Below are 22,676 nucleotides of genomic sequence, written 5' to 3' on the forward strand. Positions count from 1 at the left end.
TTGTAATGGCACCGAGGTACCAAACAAACGCAACGCATGTGGTCTTTGTTTAGCTACCAGCTCGAGCGTGACTGGTCGCCACGAGGGTGGGGGCAAGTAACGAACGAACGAAAAAAAAAACAAATAAGCGTGGACACAATCTAAAAGAATATAACCGACCACCGCTATCCAAATGGATGCCCGCATCAAAATATAATATTCCTAGCCCTACCACTCGGAAAGCCCCTAGCTCCAGCCAAAACAGTCAAAGCACGGCCAGACGCAACGAACAAAATAAAAAGTTGTAGTATAATTGCCAGCGATCGTTTTGAGTGATTTCAACCAGCAACTTACAGTGGCCGTTATTTCATCCCCTGTTCAATTTGCCATTTAGTTAGATGAACTTTTAAATACTGGAGCCTATTCTGAATATTTTAGTGATTCTTCACTACTTTAAAAACAAATAATCACATGCCCATGTTTCAGACGTTTGCATTTGTCATTTACCTCAAGAATGGGCCCAAGGCCTGTTTACCGGAGTGAGGAATTCGCAAACGGTCAAGATCTAGCAGTACTATTGATCTTCTAACTCTACTAAACCTCAGCACAGAACGCACGATCAATCGATCATCCGATCCGAATCCGAATTTTGGTGTATATCGCTTATTACAGGGCGCGCGTGGATGATCGAGTTCGAGCGGGCATGATCATAATATTTTCCCCGGCAATCAAACTAAATGGAAAACACTCCAATCCTCCAGTGTTCCAGCGGCGATCTTCCCCAACACTTTTTGGCGGTGTGTGCTTTTGAAAGGGATTGTCGCTAGGGCTACATGTCTGCACACATATATTTTATTTCCTTCCATACGCGCAGTCTATCGAAATTATAGACTCTGAATTTCCAACTTCTGCGCTGGCCCCTTCCCTTGTTCACCTTCTCCCAAGTGACCAGACCACTGGGTGGAAATAAAATCAGGGGAATAAACCTTTTTTCGTTATTTCTCAGTGTCAGTTCTCCTTCCACCAGCACCACCTTCCCTAACCACCCCATAATACGCATGATTACTCATTATTCTTCGGTTCCCTCACGGCCGGCCCCGAGTGCTCAGGTCCCTCTTACGCAGCAGCTTCCGCGCGAGGGTTGGGACTGGGCATGAGAGGCGGCTTTTTAGAAGGTTTTGATGTAACTAATTATACGGTGCCGTTTTCTTCCTTTTCTCTCGTCGGGATCGTTTTCGTTTACCTTTGAGCGCTGTATCGTTACTTTACTAATGCTGGTTTCGAAAAGCCTACGAGCGGAGAGGTTCTCGCCATTGAACACCCTCCTTGTGTGTGGACTAGGATACGCACAAAAATATCCCTTTGCAGGAATTCGAAACTGTTGCTCGAATGCATTTCGCCACAGCAATTGTTAAGTGTTTAAGGAAGGAACAAAAATAAAAAATAAAACACACACAGAACCACTTACCTCCGTTGCCGCCGCTGTTGGTGTTGGTGGTACTGCTGCTGTTGGGGGTTGTCGTGCCGGGAGTGGTGCTGGAGGTAGATGCGGGTGTGTTGCTGCTGTTGTTACTGTTGCTGCTCGAACCATTGCCTCTCCCGAATTCTTGCTGCTGCTGGCCACTTAACCGCTGGAGGGTACTGTTGTAGTCATTGAGTTCGTTAACGCCAACACCGCCGCCACCGGCCGCCGTCTGCCCGCAGGACGCGTCGTACACACTGCCGCTGCCGCCGACCGAGGACCCGTGATCTAGTAGCGCCTTTTCGCAATCTAAAACCCGGACGAAAGAAGCGGGATAAAGCATGAATATGGGCAAACCTACAATACGGTTTATTATGCACACGCGTACTCCCACTCCCAGCTCGTTGGTGATCGTCCGACATTTTCAGTCCTGCCCGGACAACGGGGAAATGGGTAGCACGCGTAGGGCAACCTGTAGAAACTACAGGGTACCACAATTAGCGAACCCTTGTGAAGGAATAGACCAGCTTTGATAAGTAAATTAAGCGTCCGTGTAGGGGTACCATTTGTCCAGCAAAGCACCCGCATTAAACATAGCACCGACGCAGGAGCGACATTTTCCAGGATACCACCAGAACCATCCTTTGATTTGATTTCCTCTGCCATGTTTGGCCCTTTAAGCGTGTGTGTTTGTTGAAAGTGCGGAATCGCTTGGCTATGTACATTGATAAATGTGTTTTTATGAATGAGCGATATGGTTGTGAATTGGTTCCAAAAAAAGGACGACACACTCTTTGGTTTGCACACCATACCAAACCGGCCGCACTGGTCCAATGACGGGGACGGTGAAATTCAATTTATTGGTGCCGATGACGAATACGAACGGTACGAATATAGCGCACAAGTACAGATTGTGGAAGGAAGCTGGCCATATGCGTGGGAAAATATTATTAAGTTGCTGTGTGTGGGTTGATGCGTTGATTTGCTTTTGCAATCAAATTGTAGCTTGGTGCTAGGTGCAGGTCTGACCCATGTAAACCCGACGAGGTTGCTGCTAAACCGGAATTTAAGAATTGGGAAATTTGGGAAACGAATGTAATAATTTCCTCATTTTTCCCTAACTTGTTGCCTTCGCCAGATTGCTTCCCGGGTGTCCTCAACGATTCTTGGAAGTGAAATTCAATTTATTCATACTTTCGCATATTTCGCTTAGTTTAAAATTAAAAGCAAAAAGGGAGGACAGGATAGATCTTGTTCCATAAACACGTCAAAACCCTCTCTGTACAACAGTTCACGAATCAGTTCACCGAAAAATGGAGGGATATAGAAGCACATGTCAAGTCGCACGTACCAGCACAATTGAATTGAGTGATGGAAATCAAAATAAACTCATTACAACATAGTGAATCAAAATGATTGAAAAGGCACAAAATCGAACCCTTTGCGCGCGCCTCATTCCCGCTCGCAAGCGCAACACAACAATTGAGACCGAGATGTGCCCTCGTTAGTATTAACCAATTTCAATTAAATGGACTTAACCACCGTCCTGCCCCGTGACACTCCACGGCCAAGACTAAAGATCTCGGAGACGGTTAATCCAATTAACCCCAAGCATAACCGATTTATGGCAATAGAGTCAATTATCCAATCTCAATCACAGCCGAAGACCGTAGGCATCGCCCGCTCCGATTGCGCGGCACGAGCAAGAAATCTGTTCGCTGATACACGGAGGGTGCACCGCAGATGAAGATGAAATTGTCTTGTTATGGATGCTTGTCTGTTGACATTATGATCGCTGTGAGTCTTTGTTGACCTCTTATGATCACCCCGCTCGTATTCTGGAGCGCGCGGTAGGAGAAGATTAATTTACATCGCGTTTTATTGGTGGGACTATTAATTTAGTCACTAGCGACATTCTATGAACATACTGATGGTATGGTATGGTATGGTATGCTAGACCGAACAGGGCGTTTTTATCTTGTAGTCAAAAAATCTACAGCATATGTAAGCAAGAAGAGGTGTGATGCACCGAACAATGGCGCATACATACCAAAGTTCTAGAAGGAAAAAAAAACTCTGAAGGTGTTGAGGTTCATCGTTACTAGCGCTGGAGATCTATCATTTCCAGATGATCATTGTCGGGGCAGTCCGTCGATGCACAACCGTTGAATTAGTTGTGTGCAACGATGTAGGCACCCTTGAAATAGACACACACAAAAAAGGCCCTGTATGCATAGAGATGATGCAAATATAGAGCTGCAGCCAGTTGCCCACCACACCATTGCCTTGGTGCACTGATTAAAATCGCATTACCGGCCCTTTTTTCCTAAATGCAACCATTCGTTCACGGTAGCAGCGTACTGTTGACGCAGTGACAGGCTGTAGTAGCCCCATAGACAACATTAGCATGTGACGTAAATAGCACCATTGCACAACGATTGCGTTGCTGTTAATCGTCAACTTTGAATGCAAGCATTGATCTTATAGTCCTGTGTGGTATTATTCCAAAAGATGGAACATGATACTAAAAATGCTACAACCATCATCCCCTGTTGACCGTTTTGTTCGAAACCGCAGCTTACCTTTTTGCAGAATCTCCAAATGTTCCCACAGAATATCGCCGGTGAATGGTGGCGCGATCGCAAGAAATCCCTCACGACCTAGACCAACAATGTCGCGGCCACTCATCTTTTGGAACGGTTCCTTGTTGACACCTTCCAGGGAGAATTCTTTGATCGACCAATTCAACCAAATTAGCACATGTTCCGCTGTCCATTGCCGAGGATCTGTGAATGAATGCACAAAAGTAGAACATAAGGTTAGCGGACAATTGTGGCCACAACAAAGAACAATTAAATATACAATAGCGTCAAGAAAGTGAAACAAAACCTGCAGCTCTACAATAGATAAATCACTAAACAGAAGTTCCGACCCGAAGTGCGAGTTGGTATGCTGTGAATGATCAGCGAGTGTAGTCTAAAAAGACCCAAATAGCTGGCCGTTCTCACCCTTCGGCGGGAGCTGGACAATTGTGAAGGACAGAGCGATCCACACAAAGGCTCATAAAATATTAATTGTTTTTGCTGATTTTTGTGTTTCTCCTTGTACAACAACGAGCCAGTGTCTGTCTTTAGCTGGAATGCCCAACTGAAGAAAATGTCTAGTGCTGGCTCTTTACCTTCGACAGAGGCGAGTGAGTTTGACATTGACCTTAACAATTTTCGCATAATTATGTAACTTTTGACTGGTTGAAGAGTGAAGAGCTGTTTAAGGTCAAAGGAAATGATCATTTATGTTAATAATTGGCAGTTGCTAAAAAAGTATCTGAACCCATGATCAACGACAAAATTCCATCAAAAACATCAAACATATCATGCTCATGTGAAACTTCATCAACTACAGCATTTTAGGTGGTTTGGCCGAACTATAATACCGAGGAATAATAAAAGACGGAAATGCTGCTTACCTTTGGTAATTTTGAATGTCTGCACTTCCTTCTCCCAGGAAGCGAACGATGCGTACAGGACTTCAGTTAGTTTCTTGTTCGTTCCAGGCGTCAAGGGTGGCATCTGTGTCGGTACATCTGTAAGGTAGAGCGCAATGGAGAAAAACAAAATAAGTCAAAACGCTGCACATCCGGTAGTAAAAACGGTTTGGCGAATTGCAAATCCTCAAGTGGTATTCGGTGACTGCTTCTATCCCAAAAAAGGAAGCAAAGTTCTGCCCCACGACTATACTAGACCACCTTCGAGTTCCGTTTTAATCGTGCAGGGCGAAATGGGATAGCTTCTTGATCAGATCCCCCGGAGCTACGGGGTTACGGGCATTGCAAAGGGAAAAACTCGTCACTCGTCTTCCGTAGCTGCAAGCCAGTGACACAATTTGTAGCTGTTACATGATTCGCTCTTCCCCCGGGCAAGAGACCACGGAACCAAACAGAACGGAAGTATTTATTTTAACAGAACACACACAATGTTTTCTGGGACCCCGCAGTAGAAGATCGGCAACAAGAACCCCTAGACCGCAGTGATCAGCAACTCTAGTGGCTCCAACTTGTAAGACTTACAAAAATATCACTCAATTCCTGCTCGGTGGGTTTCGTGGCAGCGTGAATTTGATCAATGAGTCTTAAAGATTCTCTTTCAACTATTTACTTCCATTCTTTCTTTCGTACGCTTCGTACGCTTCTCGTTGGGCATGGCCGTACTGATTGCTCGCCTGAATGAAGACCAACGACGTTGAAGATGAGGATGGTTTAACAGCGGCTGGATCAGGCGGAGGAGCACTGGAAGGGCCGCGGGAAAACCGCTGTACTCGAGGCCGGTCAAGAGCTAACAATCGACCGAGGATTAAATTCTACCGATTGGATCGTAATCGCTCGGTTAGTTCTACTTTTCGATTGGGGATGGAAAATTGAAATTTTAACGGATTATCGTTCTGCTGCCGTTTTTTTTTCTTTCAAATGTTGGCGTCTCTTGCGGACGATGGGTGGAAGACGGAAATCGGACTTCCGTAAAAACATCCGATCATCGTCTACGGCAGGGTTGTGAAAAGAGGACAAAAAAGAGATTAATCATTTCACTTCCATCCCAGCATTCTCGGATGCTGAAGTACGTTTAACGACAAAAGCTTCGGCAGAGTTAACACGATCGCGTGTCGTAGACAATTGGATTTTGTTCCTTTCCTAAGGCCGGCACTACAAAAAATCCCGTTCCTTCTTGGCAGGTTGGTGCATACACTGGGTGGAAAATCCGGACTTCCGAACCGGCTGTCCGGTGATTCGTTTCGATGGAAGTAAAATTCATTTGAATCCTAATCGTCAGTTGATGATCAATCCGATCTGCAAACGATTTGACATGTCAATGCATAAGAGCTCTTAATACGTATCTGTAAATTCATCGGCTCTCTTGACTGGGCTGCAGCAATGTGTATGCAGAGGTTTCTGAGGATTTTCATTGAAGAGCCAGAATCATGTCCAGGAAATGGGAGGATTCCTCGGTAGGTGGTTTGGACGACCGAGTTTTTGCTTTCACCCAATTTTCTTTCTTTCGTTTTTCTACTTTCAATATTTTGATACCTCATCCATCGGTGATAGCTTCGTTACCAAAAGCGATACCACGATGCCGATCATGAAAAGGGCAGAAAATGATCTCCTTCATTTTGAGCTTACATGGACGAACCTCAACATTATTGCACCGTGGAACAGCTCGCGCGGCTCGAACAAATACGGTGTCATGCAGTACTTTGCTATTTTTACCCTATTCGAATATGCCTCCGCCCCGTGTTTGGAAAAGATGGTCCTGCTGCTTCAGGGACCACCTATCACGGTTTCGATTTATGCCGATGATCGTCTCGCCGTAAGACGTACGATTGCTAAACCCAACAATCAACACGCCTGAGCGTGATCAAAGCATGTAGCGACCTATGCCTCCCAAGAGCTGGTGTGGTTGCTCCGTTGTCGATAATCAATTTTCGGCTTCCACGGAACGACTATCATCCGGTGGAATGGTCGGCCGTTTGGCTGCTTCTAATTTCATCATCTCTCGTCAGCAACAACGCAACCGGTGGTACTAACGGCCAAAGTCACCGCCTGTTCTGCGCGACTGTTTTGCCGACCAATCGCAACCAGATTGAGTGGGTGGCAAAGGGAGGGAAAATGGTAAAACGGAGATAAACTACACCCAGAAAGGCTGGATAAAGCGAAACGATGCGTACCACACCACAGCTCTGTTTTGCTTGTAATTAAATTTTCGGCGTAATTCTTTTTTGAGGTCGATTGTTTCCTCTGCTTGTTACATTTTTTGCTATTTGTCTATTTGTTTTCCTTTACACTGTGTCGTAGCGTTGAGCTTCACCGTTTCCAGGCGAACATCCAAATCGTTTCCCCATGAAGTAAAGATGGTGATGATCATGAATGTTTCTTTTGCTGAATTTGTCGTGCTGAAGGATCAAGAACTTCAAAAAATAATTTAGTTATTTAGTTAAAGTTGTTGCTAATGTTGTCTTGTTGATCTTGATGCATCCTTTGTTATGGAGAGACGCGATCGGTATTATTTATTTGATATTGAATACATTTTCCCAACTATTCACATCATCAGCGTTTATTAGACGGCAAAGATTTCTGTTAAAGCAAAGTTAAAAAATAAGAGCTAATTGTTCTTATGGCAACGGTAGAATACAATGCCACCTGGCACTTGACAAGCCAAATAACTCGCGAAAGCAAAGTGCATAAACCGGAACGAAACTCAGTCGACTTTTGTGCCGAGTCTTCGAGTGTGTGACGTAATCCTCGTGTCGTCTTAATCAATCTGATTTTGGAAATTTTGTCAATGTAAAATTCAAGTAAATTATCTGTCCGGGGCGGCCCGATGGTCAAGGACATAATGGCGTCGGTCGTCACACGGCAAAACCGGGGTTCAAATCCCATCCAGACCACCTCTCCGTACGCAGGGCTGACTACTTTGTTACGAGTAAAACCAAGTCACAGAATGCCAGAAATGGCACGCCGACTCCTCTCGAGCTTGTAGTGCCAAGAACGAAGAAGAAGTAATTATCTATACGGTAAGAATCAGACACATTCCGTGAATGATCGATCAACACTCAACACTCCATAATCGATATTCTCTATAGTGTATTTACTCATCCAACTTTATATAGTTGATCGTTTTGAAAAAGAGTGATCAGCTTGCGAAAAAAAAAAAACAGATTCAACAACAAGAGAACACCCTGCGCAGTGGAAGGTGCGAAGAACTCCAAATTCAAAACGGTCGCGCTATTCGTCTAACAAACAATGGAAGTTTATTTCGCTTTGGTACGCCCTTACCTTTCTTGACTGAGCACTGTACAGTACTTCTTCAGTTCAGGCAAGCTAGGCTGTGGAAGAAAGGGTGACCAAGAAACATCGCCATGGTCAAAGCACCCAATAATGGGTTCAAGGTGCATCAGACGCCGTTACGGTTGCGCAGCGTACGGCAGCGATGCGCTTCGGTGCGTCGAATTGTTTCTGAAAAAGTGCGCCATTTTTATGGGTTGGCAGTGCTTTCGCTTTCTTGATTTACTACTGCATGTAAGGATGGCAACGGTGTATTATTTAGTCATTGTGGTCAAACTCAACCGATCAGAAAACCTGCCGTGGTTGTTCGAGCGAGCTGGGTGTACAGCTAAAGAAAGAATTTGAAGTACAGGTGTGCAAAGTTGGGTACATTTAAAGGTAAAATTAATTAAACATATATTTACTGCAGTAGCGCTTGTAACTGGGTTCAAGTATATCACCATATTGTGCAATTACCTCTTGGTTTCTGTAATCCTTTCATGAGCGGATGGGACTTGAGTCCCATGCCCACCGAAGCTAATTTGTTCAAGCTGTAGCTATTGAGGAAGCTTTGCTGGTTGTTGTTGAGAAAGTTCACATTATTATTGTTGTGAATACCGCCAATACTGCCGACGCTACCGATCATGCCGCCAGCAACACTCGACAGTCCCGTGCCCAAGTTATGATGATTCGCTCCTCGCAATGGGATCCGGCCGAGTGGACCACCCCGACCTATCCCGGGATCATTCCACTCCATCCACTCGTTGGTCATTTTGGCACGAGGATCGAACCCTTCGTACCCTCGCAACTCATTAATGTTCACTTTCGTAGCCACTTTTCCGGCGTTTGCAATCAGGATCACAACTCGCCGCTGTTTCAATAGCAAACGCTGCACACTTTTACGATTGACGGACAGGAAATATTGAATTATTTGTAGTGAAAATATATTTCACAAAACCTCAAACTGCCGCAAATGCACAATTCTTCTTCCAATTTATTTCACAAATACACACAAAACACAAACACTAAACAGACTCGCAATTGTAATTGGTTTTAAGAAAACTTCGTTCAGCTGCACAGTAAATTATTCACACCACTTCTTCTGTTAATCCAATTTTGTTCTTATTTTGTTTCTGTTAGTTTGATTTTTTCACAGAAAATCTTTCATCATGTCGCAATTAAATATGTTTCTAAAGATCAGAAAGAAGTAAAAAATGATTTCTTAAGTGATTGCTGTTCATTTTACCAAATTGTTCTTCGGTTTGTACATTTTTAAAAGAGATTGGACGCGTTTAGAGCTAAGCTGTAGGACCTAGGCGGACTTAAATCGTTGAGGTAAAGATTGCCAGTTAAATGTGTTCAATTGTGAAATGTACTCATTCATATGAATCAGATCGACACAACAACAAAATACAACATAATTGTCTTATCTCATCGGTATCCTCAGGGCATGAGTAGGCCAATTCAATTGAAGGAGCTTGCATTTACAAAACTAAAATGATCTTGTGCTGAAATATTCCGTTTTCCAGCAAATGTCGAATGCCTCAAGCATTGCAATTGCGTTAGCCGAAACGTATACCAATCACAAAAGACAAAAAAAGAAGGCCCATGACGGTCCATTTGGTATTTTTTGACTACCCATAAGTCAAACATTGTCACTTCTCGTGGTACTACTGTGTTGGGTATGACTCTTTGAAAATGTCCACTTAATTAACATAAATTATTAAATTAACATTTCATTTACTCCAATTGTCATCCAATTCTTTCCAATTGATGTGTCGAAGCAGCAGAGCAGCCGTAGCCGAAGCCGCTTCACTGCCTGTTGATGATGCTTTCTAACAGCCATTAGATCGTTGGCCATTAGAGAGGCTAGCAAAAAGCTGCATAACCAAGCATCTCGAAGCACACCGGAAATGGTCACTCGCGGGGGAAAAACGATTGAAAACGAGGGAAAACGCATAAACAAACAAACCATGCTAGAACCGTCAACAGTGATGGCGCATGAGTAGCACTACGCAACTACGCTTCCACAAGGCGGAATAGGCGATAATAATCTCGAAGAAGTCTGTTCAACAATGTGGTTGGGGGAAAATAGAATTGCTTTGATAAAACGCGTATTGTACTGATGTAATGACCAGGACTTATCCAAGGATTTGAACAACACACTCTGCATAAAGACTTGCATACAAGGAGCTCATCAAATGATTATGAATGAATCCATTGAGCATGGGTAACTTGAACTGGCTTCGAGGGAGGCAATTAAGTGCTGTCCTTTGATTTAAAAAAATAGCCCGAGGTAAAAATATCATGCTAAGGTTCAAAACCGAACATGAAATCGATCACACCACGGTGCAACAGCCAAAGTGACAATAATTTTCATTACAAATGTAAAGCTGTCGACAGGTTTTCCTTACCGAGAGGGGCATCGATACCAGCGATGGAATAGTAGGAAACTCAATCGAACGTAATTCGATACGTTTCACCCCTCAGGAATAGTTGTCCCCTTAAAGTAGTTACGCCCGAAATCACACACAACTTTGAGGATTATAAGCGGTTGAATGGAAACTAAGTGGCTCTGTCGAGCGACCCTCGATCGGAAGTACCTGTCCTGTGTTATTGATTATCCAGCTAAATGCATTTCCCCTGTGACCTTTTGATTCCATGATACTGTAAACACGGATAATCTCTAGCAGCATAGATTTAGTGCACCGATACAAGTCAATTAAGTAATTGTACTTTTTGAGCACAATTTTCAAATCAAGGCTCAACAAGCTTAGTTGACGCTTTTTGCAAAAATATCAATACTACTGTTTGCTATAAATTTTGTACCGAATATCCAAATGCCTGTAGAATACTATGTCCATAGGTTAGGTATGCCTTCAGGCAGTAATGTTGTGCACGTTCCGTAAGGTGTGTGCCTGGGTAGCAATCATCTGTTTGTGTTACGTTTTACGACAGTCCATTCGATTGACATTATCTGAGAAAAATGGCCCACCAATATAGCCATTAGAATGTGTGAGATTAATATCCGGAAGGACCGGAAATGACAACTTCCTCATTATAGGGGGGACAAAAACAATCATCACGTGTGATGAGAAGGTTTCGTACAGAATTTTTTTAGAACGTGAATAGGAATCACCGAACGTGGCGATCGTGGGCGATAGTCCAACTCTTTGTAAGCTAGCGCAATTAGGAACAACTAAGCAAATGGGCAACCTGCCGCTGATAGTTGATGAAAAATCCCCGTGTTCGAGATCACCAGATTGAAACGAAGGTAAGTGGGAAGAGCCAATGTTCATAAAGGAAAATCTTAGCTTCCAAACTACAACATAAAAAAAGCTCAACTATCTTCTTCATCAGCCACAACACAACTCTGCCTCAATCATAGTATGAAATGACAACGAAAACGACTTTAGTAACGATCAACTTCAGCTGCGAACGAATGACACTATTATGAAGTCGCGCTGTCATCATCATTTGAGGTGCGTTTTTCGACTCACGCTTACGAGTGTTTTGTTTGTATGGCCGGATATTTTAACCAGCTTGTTTTTTTTTGTTTTTGTTTTTCGGTGGAGATGACGCTTTATAATTACATGCGAACCGATTCTATTGATAATTTGTTCTGTGACAGGTCGCGGCATAAAATGCGTCTTTAATAACAATATACAAAAGCTTAATTCTGAGGATTTGTAGGCATCTTAGAAAAACTCTTTTAGCTTCTAGTGAATCGTACCTTGACTTACGGTCGTGTTTCTTAACGGACTGTGCAGTGAGTTGGTAACTGATAAATGTCTGCCTAGATATTTCGCCCGATTATTGCCTTCCGAAGCAATGTACATTATAAAATATTGCATCGAAACCGTCGTGGCCAAGGTCGAACCCATCAGTCAGTTCAAGACTTGTACCGCGAGTTAAGAGTCTCGCAGCCGACTGCCGACTCGCTCAAAGTTGGTGTGGTGCTAGCTCGAGCGTTACGGGGTCCATTTCCACAAAGAAAGTTGCGTAAAACTGCAAGCATGTGGCATACCACCGATCGCACAACACCCACCCATAAAAGCGAAGACGTTTCGTACCGCGGCAAGTGAGCTAAAACAAAGCCAAATCCTCACAACGCCACAACACGCACCTGTGTGCCAGTACCTGCCTTGCCTGCTGCTAGCGCTGGTTCGTATGGCGCCTATAGCGACAAATAATAATTCAATTCTTGAGAAACGCTGAGCTAAGTTGTGTGTCTATATTAACTTCAATGCTATCGATTAGTGAAAAGCTTTACGGATAAACACACAAAGGAAAATGCTTCGTCCTATTCAACACCAGCCCAGGACACTGAGCATGGTGTGGGTAATCGGTAATCCCGCTTTGGTCGGAGGAAAGCCAACCGTATTATTTTACCACGCCGCCGAGCAATGAGAGAAGAGGATCATATTTCGAACAGATATTTATGAGCGTTAGCAGTTGTGTAATGGGCGTACAAATGTGATAGGATTCTCACGGCTTGGATGTGGAGTGCTACAATGTGCTATCCGCCTTACAAGATTAAGGAACGTTAACGCTAGGACTAATGTGGACATAAAAATAAAGTCCTTGGACACAAAAAATACGATGCGTTCCGTGGGAAAAGCATAATTATGTTTGCGCAGTAGTAGTTCAATTTTAAGAATCATCAATGAGTTCATTTACAGGCTCCTAAAGGAGTGACGACTACTATCCGGGGGCTAATGCTTCGGGTGTATATTTGACGCAAGCTACTTCTTTGTGACGTCAACTCGATCACGAACCGACCATTGAACGTCAAAGAGTTGTGCCTCGAACTTACAGAACAGAATATTTTAATTCGATCCACGTTTGCAAACGCTTTATCGTGCCAAAGAAATGATGAGTATTTAAATTGTTAAAGAAATAACTAGAGACGCTACGGACGTAGAAAGGAATCGATCTGGTAGTTAAAAACGGCAATCCACAATCAATATTCAAACGCTGTCAAATTACTGCCGAGATAACTTCATTTCGTGTAGTTTTGCGAATTGACGTTTGGCCGTCGGACATATGATTTTGCACTGGCGATGGCCGTCGTTGGCCATTTGTGGATCGTTAGTCAGTGTGTGTGTGTGTGTGTGTGGTGAAAAAAATGAATTGCTTTGCCATCAAGCACCGGCGTTGCGCCATTAGCATAATGCGCGGTTGCTATTGCTTCAGCTGGTAACGGAGCAGAACACTACGAAAACAGAGCGATAGAATCACTACACTAACAAGTACATCCAATGCACAGTGGACGAATGTTGCATTTTTAGCAGACACTACACTCATATCACACAATACTAGTAGGCACCAATCACAACATCCGGAGCGCTTGTTTTCCTGTATGGGTGCGGATTCTGGCTGAGTACGTACGCAGTTAAAGATCATATTTTGAACAACAATACGTTCGAGCACACATAGTTTTTCAGTACTTTATGATTCGCTGGACGCAGCACGAGCACACAATGCACGAAAAACCAGCAGCTTTTCCCTGCATTCACCGAAAATTTCTCCCGGTTCAGAACACGCTAGGAACCGGCAATCATTCGCACAGAGGCACTCCTCACGGTCATGCTGGTATTTTTGCACTTGATCTTGATTTGGGGGATTCACACACGTGCAATTCAAATGCCCTAAAACCAGACCACCAACACCACATCAGGGACTCTAGAATCCAGGCCCACAGCCACCACAGTCACAACAGCATTAGCCTGCCGCCACGACAGGAACTCAGGAGGGTTACCCGTTCGAAACGACGCACCGAGCTCCGGCAGCAACCACTCGACGCGGTACAATGTATTCTTGAGCACTGAAACACACCAAACTTTTACGAGAACGCGCAACAACAACCGGTGAACACAGCGGCGCGTAACGGCTTAGTAGAATGCGCGCTCACAAATCAAGGCGTGCGTGCACGGTTCCGAGAGCGAGCGAGCGAGCGAACGAGCGAACGAACGAGCGAGCAAAAGATCACGCTTAGCAGCACTAGCACTAGACGAGTTACGATCGACACACACTCCGCCGTAGACGCTGTGGAACTGAAAACGCTGTTGGGATTTTTGTTGTGTGCGGGTACGTATTCGCGGCGGAAGTGCTGATCTTTCTCTTCTTCACTTCTTTCGTTCTCAACAACCAACACACACGCACATACGGAAAATCAACCGCTCAAGGGAGGTTCGTTCGGAGAGGGCTGTTTTTTATTTCAGGGCTGTATTGGTGCCTGCAAGGAAGTAAACAACAAAGGCAACGTGTGTGGGTGCGAGTTCCGGTACAGGTAGTTCCGCCGATGCGATCTTGCGGCTGGATGCGACGCGAAACGCACTGTTTCATGTTTGTTTGTGTGTGGCTCGAACAAGGATTACGATGCACATTGGTGCCTTTTTATGTTTGCTACGAAAAGCAACTGATTTTAAACCGATTTTGAGATGATCAGAATGGAGTCTGAGTACTGGAAGAATTTCAAAAAAGTTTAGCCACTGACATCACCTTTTTCTTCAGCATTTGTCTCACATAATTTTCGAAGAAAAAAATAAACTTGTAACAAGCAAATAAGTCAGATAAGGCGACAGCTTTCTTCCACGCTAACGTTGCAAATACCCAAACACGTACATGTGTTTCATACTGGTGGTTACAAACGAAATCCTCACAACAAATCAACCAATGAGAGGACACTGGGGCCGGGGAGAGCAGAGCGATCGCAGATAGCCATTTATCTTAATTCCAACTCGCGCACACTACTTCTAATCACTACATGGAAACAGAAGGCAAAATCTCAACAATGTTTACAGCACTGTACAGCAACATTCAGTGCCTGCACGTGTTCATAAGCTTCGGAGCGAGCTAAGTGACGTTAGTAAGAAAGCCTGAGAAATAGCTGCTTGGTGGTGTGTCATTTGCCATAATTTGCACTACCAAATTTCGGTATTAGACCATTGGATCATTTTGCACAAAACAGCAAAACGGCAGTAGCAGCAAGTTATAAAGTATTAATTAACCATGTAAAGTAAAACACGCACACCACAAGTAGCCTCAACTCTGCTGCAGGTTCATACGTGATGGATCAAAGGGACAGTAGTCAAAGCGATCTTCAGAGTCGTCCACAACACGGCGGCGGCTGTCGTGAGAACGGACACCAGAGCACAGAAGAGACATCGGAAAACGATCTTTCCATACCAGCTGGAACGCAAGCCGCAAGATCTTGATCAAGAGACAGGGTTTCGTGTCGAATCGGCAGCACAAATGGGACGGCGAGATGTAGCGTCGTCGCACAGGATGCTTACAGCACAACAGCACAACAACAATAATAACAATCGTGGGTCAAAGAAAACAACTTGCACTCGAAAGAAGAAACCGAGTGAGAGTCTACAGAGAGAGAGAGAGAGAGAGAAAGAGGGGGGAGGCACAAAGATCGCGCCAGCAGAAGTTGAAGAAGAAAAAGAAGTTCATTCATCGGAGCGAGATCACCTGCATCATACGCACACGGAAGAGAGCAGGACAGCAACCTCAAACTTTCATTCATAAAACGCCAAGAACTACGCTACGGATGCGGTTGTAGTTGTCAGTGTACCCGGTTTGTGTGACGCTACGAATGCGTTCCCGCACCCGTTCCCCTCCACGTCTCGGGTGATCCGTTCGGTGGCGTTTACAGGATCAAGCATACTTGATCCTGTAGTGCGTGCGCGTTGCGTTACCTGTGTTACCCATTCACAACAACGCTTACGTTTGCCATATAAGTGAAGGTAATAATAATAGCTGCTTTTATGGTGCGGTGCTTAGTGTGAGGTACAAACGCAGGTTCTCTAAAAACTGCTCTAAATGTGTCACTCTAAGGTAAAGAATGGCGCATATTTTAAATACTCTCTAAATCGAGATGTACCTTCGAGCGAGCTGCCATCGAAACAATCGTTTGTTTATGTATCGTTGGTTCCGGGAATTTCCAACTGAAATTTAACAGATTATTTTGGGTGAAGAATGAAACCCTTTCGAAAGGGTATAAATAAACATCGCCCCAACTGCTGCGGACCTCGTCATAGTAAAATCACCTGTACAGAATTTCCTACTGACTGGAAACGTGCAAAGGTCTTTAGATCGTACTACTGCAAAAAAGAAGCTGAAACGGGATTGACAGTGTCAGGCAAACCTTCTGGAAATGGATGCAAAACGCAACAATTAGCCACAATTTTTCAAGTAAAGAAACAAGTGATCCTGCCTCACCGTCTTCTATACAGTACAGTTTTTTACTAGCAGTTTGCTACAGCCTTCTTTTACACAAAAAAGTTGACCAGATTTTCCTCCTTTATTAAGTCAAGAGGTCAATTGTATATATATAAATGTATAATCTGCTGCTTTATTGCCCATTCCTCGCTCACACCGGCGGTAAGAGATTTTTATCCCAAATGTCTCGCTGTATAGACCATTCACCTTCGAAAAGCTGCTTTTGCTCTTGTGTGTTGGACAACAAAGTCAACAGTTTTAATCCTAATTTACATTTTTTTTGTACTTTCTTTCCAACCTATTTTGTTCCCTACTTTCAATGATCCATGGATTTGCAAACTCTAATTGATCACAACGTTTAATGCCGGTGGTACGGTACGATTCTTTTGAAAACTCCATCACCACCTCAGGGGTTACCGAAACGGGTCTTAGTCCTAGGGATTTCATCCTTGACTGTCATAGTGTACGTACCACGGGTTTCGAAAGTTCACCTGAAAGCTGACCCGAACCGTTGGGTACCCACCCCGCTGTGCTATTGAATAAATGGTGCGTCGTTTCCGGAAATGGAATCAGTTAAAGAAAGGAACAAACTAAGGGCTATGCAACAATTGGGTCGGATAATTTGGTTGCCTTGAGGAAATGCAGGAAAGAAAACGCCAAATGCGTCGTCAAAGGATCATCACCCTTTTACTATTGCATTGTTGGACTTTTAAAAGCTTTAGAAGCTGTGATAAACCGAAAATCATGTTGACGAGGAAACGAAATTTGGCTTAATTCGCTTGCCCCAAAATCAAACCACCTGTGCAGGTTGTTAAATGCTCGAGCGAGCTTCATGCATTTCACATTAGGGTGTACAAGTTTAAGAAGATACAGAAATTACAGGCACCCATGAAAAAAAAGCAAAAGAAGGGACGGCAAAACGGAACTGGGCACCAACAAATATGCATCTGTTCGAAAGAAAGAAAAAAAACACATCGTTCAATAAACTGATCATTCATTCATCCTGCAGGACGACATGATCCTGAACACCAACCAGCCCGTACCTGTCCGCTTGGTGCGGGACGATTCCCACAAGGCAAAGGGAGCGAGACCAGAAGGGATTCTCGGGTGCTTTTGGGAAGGAATGAGGTAAAATGGAACGAAGGATACGCATCATCAAGAGTATCGAAACCAAGAAAATGTGTTTACTCTCCCATGGCCAAAACTCAGCGTTCGTTGCGTATGTTGGTACTACACACTTCTGCATTCCGTTTTCCTTACGTCTTCCGAGCGTATTTTTGTTGTTGTTGTTGATGTTGCTGTTGCTGCTGTTGAACATCGACATGTTCTTGTTTCTGGTTCTCTTGCTCGGAACCGAGCGGAAGTATAAAATTACACTGGTAAAAGCAAAAGAGAAAAAATGACATTATGAAGAACGGCCACTATGCGTGTTTGGAAAGTAAAACCGGAATATTACGCACAGAATTGGAGAATTGATAGGTGAATCATTACTTTTCATTGTAGATGTTCAACTAACATTTGGACGCATAGCTATGTTGAATAGGAAAATTGATCGTTGAATTAAGCCGAATCGCATAGCATTGGCCGATAAATCTAAAGATAGACCTGATCAATGTCCCAGAAACGAGAAGAAGCTGAAGTCGATCGTAAAAATCTATCTGCTTTTTGATGATCTGCATATTCGAGTTGAGTTACTATAGTGAGCAGTATATTTTCAACTTAAAATGTATTTTTTGTAATTTTAATAATCATTTAAGATCAGAGGTTCTAGGTAATAAATATTAGTTTGACAATTCCTTTACTGACATACCTAGCAATCTCCCAGGTGTGATCCCTTACACCGGCTGAGTCTTTTTCCACACGCCAATAGCAAACCAGGGTGGCCGTAAGACGTCTGTGGTCTGTTGGTGAATGAAATTTACTCCAGACCGCTCACATATGTGTGGTTGTGCGCGAAAGTTGTCTTTCCCGTGTACCATTCATGTACTGGGAATCCATTTATGAATGAATTCATTCCATCTCGCTTTTTATCTCGTGCCTTCGCATCTTCGCACACGCATCAACACACAACAGCAGCAGCAGCAGTACGAGTGTAGTGAAATGAGAAGAAGAAGAATACAGACGCAGCAAAGAGTCACGAAAATGAGAAGCAGCAATGAGTCTTGCCACAACCAACTTGTACAACCGCGTATGGGAGCCTAGTTGGGGAAGGAAGACAATGTACGCGTTTGTGAAGATTGTGGTGGAGCATCGAACCCATTTCGTTACTAGCCAGAGGGACATGTTGGCACACTGCTGTCGTACGAGAAGGGTATATCAATTTTTTTTTTCCTAAAGTTTAAAGGAATAAAAATTTCATTTAATTTTTTTACATAAAAATATAATTTTAAAAGAACCATTGAAACTAAAATTCAAATATCACTCTAAATCTGATTATTTGGTTACAAATGACACGAATTTCTAAGTAAAGATACGGGACTGAAAATCCTGTGGCAACAGTGTGTCTGGCGTAGTTCAGCCAAACGGGTTGAAATGTGTGAATCCGATTCACGGTGCACAGCCCTTGCCCGGTGCAGTTGAAACTCATCCTGGAAGCTATTTTCGGAGAGAAATTACGCAATTTTCGAGTTTTATCACCTATGCCATCGTCGTGTACAATATAGCGTCGTATCGGGCAGTGATCAAGTGATCGTGGGGAAGCAGGCCGAGGTAGATCGTGGGCCAGTGGAAATTAGAGGTTATGTTACGCATGCATCATGCATCTTAGAGCAGCACAAGCCGGGACAACCAAGTACAGCTGAACAACCTGAAGAACTATTTTTAAAGCATATTTTTAGCACTGCTCGTATGCAGCCTCAAGAACACACATTATACACAGAGTCACTGCATTATGCATCCACGCGTAAGTACGCACGAAATTCGTAACGCTCGCTCCTCACCAAGATTCTGATGGGGCTATAAATGGTGCGCGTATGGGCACATGCACACGCATTACATCGGAAAGTATGAATGAATTGCTCGGCGCAGTAACGGCCACCAAATGAGTGCATTGGTCTCTTCTAGTTCTCGCTCCATTTTTATCAAGCCGGAAGTATGACCTTCGGAGTTTATGTGTGTTTTTAGTGAGTAAAGTTAATGCTTGCGGCTGGTCTGCAAGCTGACACGAACGCACAAACAAGCTCACAGACTGGCTTGAAAAGTCAGGTGACAGTGGAAACCAACTTCCGGACAGTGCTGGCAAAGGTTAATAGCGGAGTAGAATTTTATTCCAGGAAAACTTTCTGTAGAAGATCACATTTAAAGCATTTAAAAGCTGAAAATTAAATTTGTTCTGCCATTTTTAAACGTTGATTGCCTTAGACATTATTTGCGAATCAATACTTAGTAAAATACTAGAAAATGCCATGAACAGCTTCCAATTCCATTTCCCTGTAAATAGTTTACACTAAGAAAAAGGATCCCAACTCGTTGCCGGCTATGCCACTGCCCACAAAACAATCGATCGAGGGAAAAGGACCACTGGTATCGCATTTCGCGCGACTTGTCATGGTTCTTTTGCTTGCAGCATGACATTTGCTCGCAGTTCGCGCTGTGGTGTCTGGAAAGGTGCATATGCCTCCAGAGTCAACAACTGAGAAAGAAAGCTATGATGTGCGTGTGTGGGTGGCAGAACAGGAACGATCACCCATGTGGCCCATGCACCTGGAAGGTGGAGCTTTGTACAGAAACAACCCCCTATTATAAGCCAAGCAGCGATGAAGGTTATCATGTTCTCCCCTTCTCCCAAAAGAAACGTGGGTTTTGAATCCCTTTGATCAGAACAGATTCTTTCGATCCCTATCCCTATTGCCATTCATCTCTTTTAGATCCCGTTCGCTATACGATATACCACGCAGATATCAAAGCGTTGGAAGCGTTATTTTTGTTTATTCTGTAGTGCAGATCTGTGTGAAGAACACGGATAGATTCGTGGTGGTCGATCATCGGTAGCCGTTCGAGTTCCCGAGCAGTCAACAGGAAGTGAGTAAGAAAACGACTGCCCAAGAAGCATCCAACATCAAAGGGTGTTGGTGGAATATGTTCAGTCGCACGCAACCTGGGTAGACATCGATGAACAACACATTGTCCAACACACAATCGACCAAACAACAACAATATTGGCCGGATTTATAGATCAAGGTACAGCGCGCGATGTAGGCAGTCTGTACACTAGACTGCCGGCAGTAAAGAAAGCACAGTCCCGTGTTGAAACGAAAGTCTTGCATTGTACCACCCATATCGAGCCAATGTATAGCAGCGATACGATGCAAAAGATGACTTAAAAGGTCGCGTCGGTTTCTGTGTTTAAGAAACATGATCCTTTCTTAGTTCGCTCGACAAATACATATATTCCTCACCAGCGCGCGCTCGAAAATCTTCGGCTTTGTTTCGTATTGGCGTGGTGCGCGTTCGCGATTCGATTGTTATTTATTTTATCACCTCATTACATAGAGCATGGAGACGAGAATGTCCCATTCTGTGGTCTGCCCAGCGGCGGATCACCACCTTTTCCTTTGATCTTCGCGTTGGCGCGCCTTAAATTCTGGGACACACTGTTCATTCGTGCCGGCACACACAGGCCCCCTTGCACGTGTGCAAGCGGAAACAGCATGGCCGGTTGGGCGTTTCGCTCCACAACCCAGCAGGAGGTAGTCCGACTCCTCTTCCCTGGCAACAGTCCACCTCTAACGATGACGATGAAGACGACAAGGTGCCGAATTTTACGGCGCTTAATTGAGTGGTAAATGGAGACGATAATAACAGTAACAGTAAGCGATAAATTCACTTCATCAACACCGGGCGGCGGCGTTAGAGTGTGGGGCAAAACCAGAGCGCGCCCATTATCGTAAGCGGTCGGGTGCAGGTTATGTGTTTCGCTTATATTGGATTCACAGCGGGATGGCTGTGAACAAATAGGGTGACAAACATGACATATCCGTTGATCATGATCAACGCTTCATAGGTGAACTGCGGTTCAGGTTTTTCCATATCTTACCTGCGAAGAGACAAAAACAGGGAGATAAATTATTGAATCAGTAAATAGCATTGTGAAATTCAGGGAATGGCTACTGTTAGAACGCAAATTTTGATTTCGAATTGTAGAAGCTTTTTTCCTGAAAACGTCATAAACACCACAAGCACAATAATTGCCCATTCGTCGATTAGCTGCCCTTAGCGCTGTAGGCGAAGAAAAGGTGACCTATTTTTACCAAGTTCTCCTCATCATTTCCGACTAACATTACGTACTCTGTCGCAAATAGGAAACACCTTTCATCCTCGGGGGATGCGAAAATCCAAACCGGACACGATTAATTATGAGCTGTGTTCTAGATTTTCGAGGCCCACGGTATAGCCGGATCCCTCTCTCTCCCTCTCTCTCCCTCGCTCTGTTCCCCGTCAATGTCGCAACGGGTGAAGAAGGGTGACGATGGCCCGCACCACGATTCGGTCATCCATTCTAAATTGCACTAATAACTTACATTCGCAACAACCCGCAACAACCCGTAGGAAAAAGAAGAAGCCAGCCCGGAGAGATATCGCCAGGGGTTGAAACGGATGAGAAAGTTCTTCACGGAACACATTCAGACAGGTTGTCATGCGACGTGCGTACGCAGCAACGTGGCTCCGAAGGAACCGAACTGCACATTCTCTTCGATTCTGTGTGTGCAGCTCGGCGGATCCTCCGATCGGCCTTCTGGTCGGTGGCCTGGCGCATGGAGGTTAATGGAAAGTGTCGCTAAATTTAGGCCCCTTCGTCCCCAGCCGTCCGACTGCCAACGAAACCCCAACGACGTTCCCAGCTTCCACGCGCCTGCTGTGTAATTCCTTACGCCTCATGCCAATCTCACGCACGCACACGTACACACCACTGGCCACACACCGGAGAAGGAAACCGGACATTCCTCTTCCGCGTTTTAATTAAACGTATCTCCGCCACAGCCACCAGTGGCCAGCTGCCCGTCTGCTGACTCGTCGTATGCCGATCCATTTGATCCAGTGACCGTAATAGCGGGAAAGACTGGTTAAATTTAATTAAAAATTTTCATCACCATCACATGTGTACGATCGCGTAAGTACACACGCACCACACCATGTAAGCACGGCATTTTGTGTGCTTGCAGCGTGAAATGAAGCAGATTTCGGGGAGACTGG

At 44.3% G+C, this 22,676-nt stretch overlaps 2 protein-coding genes across 21 annotated transcripts in view; both read right to left on the reverse strand.

Annotated features, from left to right (window-relative positions):
- Positions 1-22,676, reverse strand: part of LOC118507821 (ETS-like protein pointed) — an 85,257-nt gene that overhangs the window by 25,977 nt on the left and 36,604 nt on the right. For 14 of the 18 annotated variants that reach the window (XR_004905714.1, XM_036046905.1, XM_036046902.1 and 11 more), the window contains exons 5-7: positions 4,908-5,024; positions 4,024-4,227; positions 1,448-1,750 (exon numbers count right to left, since the gene is read on the reverse strand). Coding sequence is in view for 17 of the 18 variants with exons in the window: in XM_036046905.1 (XP_035902798.1) it covers positions 1,448-1,750; positions 4,024-4,227; positions 4,908-5,024 (624 nt within the window). In the remaining variant the exon portion in view is untranslated. Of the gene's footprint in view, positions 1-1,447; positions 1,751-4,023; positions 4,228-4,907; positions 5,025-8,729; positions 9,443-14,013; positions 14,321-22,676 lie in introns of those variants that run through there. The other 4 variants (XM_036046919.1, XM_036046918.1, XM_036046920.1 and 1 more) reach the window with 4 other exon arrangements.
- Positions 16,450-18,808, reverse strand: LOC118507822. Of its 3 annotated transcripts, XM_036046921.1 has the most exons (3): positions 17,945-17,988; positions 17,528-17,860; positions 16,450-17,431 (listed from the first exon to the last, which is right to left on the reverse strand). In XM_036046921.1, the coding sequence occupies exons 1-3, from the start codon at positions 17,980-17,982 to the stop codon at positions 17,344-17,346; spliced, it is 459 nt and encodes a 152-aa protein (XP_035902814.1). In that variant the 5' UTR covers positions 17,983-17,988; the 3' UTR covers positions 16,450-17,343. The 3 variants fall into 3 exon arrangements, 2 of the variants coding, with proteins under 2 accessions (XP_035902814.1, XP_035902815.1); XR_004905715.1 differs by lacking the exon at positions 17,945-17,988 and adding an exon at positions 18,295-18,808 and having other exon boundaries at positions 16,450-17,860; XM_036046922.1 differs by having other exon boundaries at positions 16,450-17,860.

This window comes from Anopheles stephensi, chromosome 2 (genome assembly GCF_013141755.1).
Source record: "Anopheles stephensi strain Indian chromosome 2, UCI_ANSTEP_V1.0, whole genome shotgun sequence".
NCBI lineage: Eukaryota > Metazoa > Arthropoda > Insecta > Diptera > Culicidae > Anopheles > Anopheles stephensi.